We start from the raw sequence: 8,570 nt of genomic DNA on the forward strand, positions 1-8,570 counted from the left end.
AGCCATCACTGATTCCATGCAACCATAAATAAAACTGTCATGATTCATCATCACTATTATGTCATTTCTCCTGATTTTACATTTAAAATACGCCATTATTGAACGATTACCACAAAAAGGAGGACCCGATGGATTCTCTCACCATCACCCAGTGGGGACGATGAGTCAAATCTCTCTCATTAAAGTGGCAGAGGGAACAGTCTCATTTAACACCTACTTGCCCATTTCCAGCGGGGCGTTCCTTATCCCTGTGGCAAGTGGGTTCTGCCTTAGCAGAATCGTCCAAATACTGAGCCCCCGTGTCTTGGGGCATGCTGCCGGCGCCGTGATCCGACTTGACCGCAAGCCCTTCCCCAACCCCCGCCACACCCCTGCTGCGAGAACCCCGGCAGCGGCCTGAAATTCCGTACTTGTAAGTGGCCGTTTCCGCCAAGTTGCCATTTGTTTAACTCCCCACCGCTCCTTTGAATATCAGAGATACTTCAGAGAAGTCGTTTCCTCTCATCTCCTCTCTCGCGGCCATGCAAGTCCCGGCGGAGGCTGCGGCGTACCACAGCCACGTCGTAGGCCCGAACCAGTGCGGCTCGGTCATGGTTCAGCCGGTCGCGGCCCCCGTCGCCGTGGTCTGGTCCGTGGTCGGTCGCTTCGAGAGCCCCCAAGCGTACAAGCGCTTCGTCAAGAGCTGCCGCCTTGTAGCCGGCGACGGCGCCGTGGGCTCGCTAAGGCAGGTCCATGTCGTGTCCGGCTTACCCGCCGCGACCAGCACGGAGAGACTGGAGATGCTCGACGACGAACACCACGTTATAAGCTTCCGGGTCGTGGGCGGAGACCACCGCCTGGTTAATTACAAGTCCGTGACTTCTCTCCACCCGTCTCCCGCTGGTGAAGGCGCTACGCTCGTTGTAGAATCGTACGTCGTCGACGTTCCGCCGGGGAACTCGCCGGAGGAGACTTGTTTTTTTGCGGACACTATCGTCCGTTGTAATCTCCAGTCTTTGGCTCAGGTCGCCGAAAACCTCGCCCGGAGAGGAAGATCCTCTTCCCCTCCCTGATGCCCTTCGCTGGTTTCTTGTCTTTGGATGATGTATAATTCCTCTAAATTAGTCGACGCCGATAGACCAACGGGTTTCCCTGTAAATTATTTTGCTTAGACCCTTCACCCTCGCCGGAGTAGCTTGCCATAGTGTCTGTTGGAAATAGTTAACTGAATAGTTTTTGGTTTTGTGTTCAGTTTCTTTAGTTAAACTGTTTCCGTTCTGGTCTCCCTTTACCCTCTATATAAATCATTCTAGATCTACTCTGTGAATTTTTGGTTTTGGATCTCTCTCTCTCTCTTTATCTCTCTCCCTATTTCTCTCTCTCTCTATCTCTCTCTCCCTCTCCCTCTCCCTCTCCCTCTCTCTCTTCTTCTCTCTCTCTCTCTCTCGCCGACTCGCCCTATTTCTCTCCCTCTCCCTCTCTCTCTTCTTCTCTCTCTCTCTCTCCCTATTTCTCTCCCTCTCCCTCTCTCTCTTCTTCTCTCTCTCTCTCTCGCCCTATTTCTCTCCCTCTCCCTCTCTCTCTTCTTCTCTCTCTCTCTCTCGCCCTATTTCTCTCCCTCTCCCTCTCTCTCCTTCTCCCCTATCTGTCTCTCCTTCTCTCCCTCTCTCTCTCCCTATCTCTTTCTCCTTCTCTCCCTCTCTCTCTCCCTATCTCTATTTCTCCCTCTCTCTCTCTCCCTATCTCTTTCTCCTTCTCTCCCTCTCTCTCTCCCTCTCTCTTTCTCCTTCTCTCCCTCTCTCTCTCTCCCTCTCTCCCTCTCTCTCTCCCTCTCTCTCTCTCTCTCTCTCCCTCTCTCTCTCTCTCTCTCTCCCTCTCCCCCTCTCTCTCTCCCTCTCTCCCTCTCTCTCTCCCTCTCTCTCTCTCCCCATCTCCCTCTCCCTCTCTCCCTCTCTCTCTCTCTCCCTATCTCCCTCTCCTTCTCTCCCTCTCTCTCTCTCCCTCTCTCTCTCTCCTTCTCTCTTTCTCCCTCTCTCCCTCTCTCTCTCTCCTTCTCTCCCTTTCTCTCTCTCCTTCTTTCCTTCTCTCCCTCTCTCTCTCTCCCTCTCTCTCTCTCCCTCTCTCTCTCTCCCTCTCTCCCTCTCTCTCCCTCCCTCTCTCTCTCTCCTCTCTCTCTCTCCTATCTCTCTCTCCTTCTTTCCTTCTCTCCCTCTCTCCCTCTCTCTCTCTCCCTCTCTCCCTCTCTCTCTCTCCCTCTCTCCCTCTCCCTCTCTCCCTCTCTCTCTCTCCCTCTCTCTCTCTCCCTCTCTCTCTCTCCCTCTCTCCCTATCTCTCTCTCCTTCTCTCCCTTTCTCTCTCCCCCTCTCTCCCTCTCCCTCTCCCTCTCTCTCCTTCTCTCTCTCCCTCTCTCCCTCTCTCTCATTCTCTCTCTCTCTCGCCCTCTCTCTCCCTCTCTCTCTCTCATTCTCTCTCTCTCCCTATCTCTCTCCCTCTATCTCTCTCTCCCTCTCTCTCCCTCTCTCTCTCCCTCTCCCTCTCTCTCATTCTCTCTCTCCCTCTCTCTCCCTCTATCTCTCTCATTCTCTCTCTCTCCCTATCTCTCTCCCTCTCCCTCCCTCTCATTCTCTCCCTCTCTCTCCTTCTCCCCCTATCTCTATCTCCTTCTCTCCCTCTCTCTCCCCCCTTCTCCCCCCCTCTCTCTCCCCTTCCCTCCCTCCCTCTCCCCCCCTTCTCCCCCTATCTCTATCTCCTTCTCTCCCTCTCTCTCTCCCTATCTCTCTCCTCCTCTCCCTCTCTCTCTCTCCTCCTCTCCCTCTCTCTCCCTCTCTTTCTCCTTCTCTCCCTCTCTCTCTCCTCCTCTCCTCTCTCTCCCTATCTCTCTCCTCCCCTCCCTCTCTTCCTCTCCCTTTTTCTCTCTCTTCTTCCCTCACTTACTCTCCCTTTTTCTCTCCCTCCCTCTTCACTCCCTCTCCCTCTCTCTCTCTCTCGCTCTCTCTCTCTCTCCCTTCCTCACACCCTCTCCCTCTCTCTCTCCCTTGCTCACTCCCTCTCCCTCTCTCTCTTGCTCTCTCTGTCCCTTCCTCACTCCCTCTCCCTCTCTCTCTCACTCTCTCTCTCCCTTCCTCACTCCCTCACCCTCTCTATCTCTCTCGCTATCTCTCTCCCTTCCTCACTCCCTCACCCTCTCTATCTCTCTCGCTATCTCTCTCCCTTCCTCACTCCCTCTCCCTCTCTATCTCTCTCGCTATCTCTCTCTCCCTTCCTCACTCCCTCTCCCCCTCTCTCTCATTCGCTCTCTCTCCCGTACTCAATCCCCTCTCCCTCTCTATCTCTCTCGCAATCTCTCTGTCCCTTCCTCACTCCCTCTCCCTCTCTATCTCTCTTTCTTTCTCTCCCCCTTGCCCTCTCTTTCTCCCTCTCCCTCTCTCTCTCACTCTTTGTGGATGACGATATCATAGGTGGACGGACGACGAATGACTGTACAAAGTCATTTATGTCATCTGTTCTAGAAGATGGATGACTTTGAGAGTTTGAGAGGGAGGGGATCACTTCTGCCATGTCTGTCATTCTTTCTTATGATTAAATGACGATGGATGACAGTCACAATGAATCCTGAAGGGGCACCCATTCAGTCCTATCCCATCCATATGTCTTCTGTCATCCAGCTCTTAAGTCCTAGGGTGCTGCTGTTTGAATAACGGACACAAAACTGGGTATCAGATATTGATATTGGTAACACGTTCATTCAAATTTCATTTGCAATTGGGGAATCTTTTACTTGTTATTGTTATCCATTGTTTATGTATGTTATCCATAATTGGATACGTTATCTGCGTGTGTACTGCATATTTTGAAATTTGCATTTTTCAGTATCTTAAATCAGAAACAGAACATATATCCAACCAAACATACCATAAATGGATATAACATACCATATATATATATATATGTCACAACTCTCATTTTAGGGCAACGATGTGACAGAAATTGTAGGTTGAGGGCGACGGGTAGTGAAGGGTGGTAACGGATGGTGATGGGTGGTGGTGGGCTGTGACGAGCAGAGATGGAGGTGTGAGGGCTGACAATCAGTGATTTAGGGCAATGGGCTCTGATTGGCAGCAAGGTCAGGTACAAGTTTCATAAAACTGAATATCTAGCATTGATTTATTCCATTTTGACATCATCATAATCTTAGATATTTCACTCATCTGTTTCAGTTCTATATTATCATCCATGCCTCCTTAGATTTCCATTGTTATGTTTCAGTTAACCTTTGTCATTATCCTCTTCATCATAGAATTCTGCCTATCTTTTCATTTCACTATTTTTGTCAATCATCTTCTTTACCTTAAATTTTTGTCGTCTTCCTCTTTTCTTGAACATTATATGGATCTATTCCAATTTAACTTCGCCCATCATCATATTATTTTAAAAATTCTGCTAGTCTATCTCAGTTCAACATCATTACCATTTGCTTCTAAAGAATTTCTCACCCATTTCATTTCAGTGTAATCAATATCATCATCATCCTCTTCTTCTTAATATTTTTCAATTACACATTGATTTTAATTTTAATCTCAGGATACTCCTAACTCTCATTATTTAAAATCCAATGACCTTTCCTACTTTTGGTAAAAAGTACATGTTCATGTCAATGGATATCGGATCCATTCTTCACTCCTACAATTTCATGTTGATGACAGAGAGTGTATTTCTTGAAATGGTGGATTAATTAGAAAACAAGGAATTACTAAGGGACAACTTGTGCCCTGTCAAAAGTGTGCAAATGAGCAAAATTATCCTCGATATGGAAATATTTGATGCTCGTTGGAAATTACATATATGAGTGTAAAATTTGCCATGCTAAGAATGTGACATTGGTCATCCAAGTGAAGTAACCATCAAATGGTACTACAATTGTCTTCTAGCGACAATTCAAATTTGTCCATCATAGAGAACCTGAGGTGTTTAAGGGCAATACTAACACACAACGTAGTTTGGAGGAGCAAGTGGATGATGGGTTGAACAATTAACAAAACAAAGAACGTGAATAGTTGTCTGGTCAGTTACAATGACTTACCATGGAGTTGAGTACATTTTGATGCATGGATGGAAATATGGAGTTATGCCTCACAAATGGGGTGGACCCTCCTTGCGCTTGTGTCATGAAGTGGTTGTCGATGAAGTTGTTTGAAAGGATAAAGTTGGACACCATGCAGATGATTTTCAATGTTGAACAGGAATCAATCATAACTAACAAGTGGATGTCAAAAAATGGTTGTGGCTTATTGGGGGTAATCATTCCAAAGATCAATGTTTGATAGTGGTTGAAATATATGTGGCCAGAAAGTCATTCACACATTCCACATCTTGTTCATTGTTCATTAATACAATGTATTCATCATAGTGTGTTTATGATGCCTACGTTAACAAATACATGATCAAACTTAATGATTTGTGATGATATTGTAATATGGAGATCACTAGTCTTGAAGCATGCATTTAAAATATTCCTATTTTATGGATACTTGAGAAGGAAAACGATGTATCAAAATATAATAGCCATATCTAGCCTCACTCTTATGATGCATATGGGTGGTCCCATATGTTGGGTTTTGATGCCTTGGTTCAATCATAAAAACATGTTTTTCTATGAAGCGGAAGTGATTATCGATTTAGAATCGATATTCAAAATCAACACATCATATGTACCATATGGGGAACTTGTTCCACCCATGATTTGCTCACTCTGAGATTGTTCTAAAGCCGTTTGCATGCATGGTCTCTATAAGTATCCGCGCAATCACGTTGCTCTTGGATCACTACTTTTTCTTCTCCAACTCTTCTTAAAAACCTTGAAGATCTTGTCACCAAGAAGGCTATCTCCTTGGTTGAGTGGAGAAGTGGTGAGAATGCAAAAAAGGAGGGGGGGGGGGTCCTAGCTCTATCTAGACTAGGTGCCTAAAATGGGGGCCCCTTCCCCTATTTATATTTTACTTAAGTTTTTCTCAAAAACCCATCAAGTAATATATGTGTATGACCCTGGAAACTAATGCCCCTATGATCTTATGTGTTTGACCCTCTAAGCCCTTGTATCATTCCCCTAAAAAGTTTATGAGACAACCTTATTAATTAATTATATCAAAATATAGATTAATTAATTAATAATTGATTTAACTCAATTGATATGTTAAGTTTCCAGTCCATGGGCCGCCACGATACACCTCGTGCTCTAGAGGATACCAAGTTCAAACTCTCTCATGGAACCTTTACCATTTTTGGTTACCGTATATATATAATCCTCCATCCGCACAAGACTCTTGAACGACTTAGGGTATGGTTGATGTTCTAACCCTAAGCCATCATTGGATTAGTACTCATATGTAACATGATCACTGGAGAGTGCATTCTCCAATATCCGCACTACCCTGGCCAGGGATTTACTTTCACCTTCTTCCTTGAGTTAATCTTCTCTCATACCGAGGGTGGATGATCCCGTCTTGACCACTCAATCATCTTTGAGGCTTATTCCTACATTTGAGATATAACTTGTTTGAATCTCGTAGTTAGAGACTCATAAGTCATTGTCAATATGTAGGCATTCATCCACGATATGTCCTTGGTGTCTCAAGTTAATGTATCACTTGTACATTGGTAATATGAATCAACCTAATTCTTTGGATTAATTCAGTGAACTCTTTCTCCAAAGAGCACACACTATTTGTCATTTATTGTCTTTACCCTAATGGTCACAAGATCAACCATACTTATCATATAAATAATATCAAAACGTATTATTCTATTCAGATAATTTGATGTCCATCTCGACTACCCATCAAATAGAAATATTTAGAATACATGTTTAAATCTAAAGATCATTATATTATAATCTCATCATAATTCACTATGTCCTTGCACATATTCATGGACTTCATTATAATCATCACACTAGAGTAATAATGAACTAATATTTTATTCAATGAGCTTAAATAAAATATGGGGTGTGATTTAGCTTGACAACTACATAATATCCATCACCCAAGCCATTAGTGTGGAGAAACTAATGATAGATAGTTAGTGTTATTTAGTAAAAAGAGTTTAATAAATTGATACATATAAATCTTGGATGGCATTATACCAGAATTTCAATTAGGCATATTCTGATCATGTTGTGTAAGGAGTTCTAAGACTTGAGACACCAAATACATATTATGGACTGACGTTTGTACTTTGCCTATGACCTACGAGTTCATAATTATGGAACTCTAAACAACCATAGTTCAAGTTCATCAAAATGTTATGAAGATGATTGATTGGTCATGATGGGATCACCCACCCTTGATATAAAAGGAGACAACTCAAGTAAGAAGATGCGATGAAGTCCTTCGCCAAGGTAGTGGAATATTGGAGAAAAGTTCACTGATGAATTTGAAAGATATCAATGGATGAAGGGCCATACCCAAAGTCATCCTAGGACCGTCAAGTGGATGAGGGACTATACATCCACGGAAATCGATGATGTATAAGGTCCATGACTGAGTTAGTTCATTCTCCTTTGTATTTTTCAAGAGCATGATGTGTAACTTCACACCCCACATGCTGGAGAAAACCTACAAATGAGTTTAATTAACTCATCAATAAATACTCTATATGAAGACATATTTAATTAATTCGGAAGGCTGATAAAGGTTATTGGGACACTATAATCATTAACTACACTAATACATGGGCCTAGAGGGTCACAGGCAAATGATCTTAAATGCCAATAAAGGTAGGGCCTTGAAATATTATGGCCGTGGTTAATTCTATTCAAGGCCTTCTATTTATATTCAAATGATAATTTCTTATAAACCTCTAATATAACAGATCCTAGATGTTGGATTTGATTCAACATGCTGGAGACCGTGTTGATATATCTAGAGTTTGCGCACGAACAACTCAACCCATCTCTCTCTAGGAATGAAGAAATCCTAGATATAATCCATGGACTTGTGATTTGATCAGAATGTTTTGAGTATCTGCGCTCAAGGAGTTTGCCTTCCTCATTTCCATTTTCGTACATAGTGGATCATGTGAGTTGGAAACATAGTTAATCGTTGGAGATGTCTTCCTCCCTATGTAAGCGCTATCATAGCACGCAGAAAAAGTCTTCTTATTCTAGTTCCTTTACTGTTCTATCTTTCTCTCTTTGTATTTCTGTTATTTAGTTTGAGGCCCAAGTATCCTTCACAAATGCACTATACATCCACATCATTTTTTTCAAATATCAAATTAAAAGCTGAATTTTTAGTTTAACAGATTAGATCAGTAGAGCTTATACCTAAATCAAAGCACATAAGCTTTTGCCTACCGTAAACTTTTTTAATGCCATCTCCAATCACACGAGCCTTTTAATGCAATAATCATTTTAAATTTAGTTTTATCCAACTGAATAATCAGATTTTAAGTTTTCTTAACAGTGTCCGACAACGAATATTGGATCACAAGCCTATTCATTGTTCATTATCCGTTTAATGATATCGGTATCCAATTTCTTATCTGCTTAATAATATCTGTAATGTTTATCCATTTTCCACCATAAATTGTTATCT

At 43.1% G+C, this 8,570-nt stretch overlaps 1 protein-coding gene across 1 annotated transcript; it reads left to right on the plus strand.

Moving 5' to 3' along the window:
* The first annotated feature begins 238 nt into the window (after positions 1-238).
* Positions 239-1,230, plus strand: LOC144706553 (abscisic acid receptor PYL4-like). Its single transcript, XM_078579551.1, has one exon. It carries the CDS (start codon positions 522-524, stop codon positions 1,050-1,052), a length of 531 nt encoding a protein of 176 aa, XP_078435677.1. The 5' UTR covers positions 239-521; the 3' UTR covers positions 1,053-1,230.
* Positions 1,231-8,570: the final 7,340 nt, after the last annotated feature.

Source organism: Wolffia australiana, chromosome 1, assembly GCF_029677425.1.
Source record: "Wolffia australiana isolate 7733 chromosome 1, ASM2967742v1".
In the NCBI taxonomy this organism is placed as follows: domain Eukaryota; kingdom Viridiplantae; phylum Streptophyta; class Magnoliopsida; order Alismatales; family Araceae; genus Wolffia; species Wolffia australiana.

What these genes read in the sequence shown, in the direction of transcription:
- LOC144706553 (XM_078579551.1), top strand. Translation starts at nt 522, where the DNA reads ATGCAAGTCCCGGCGGAGGCTGCGGCGTACCACAGCCACGTCGTAGGC.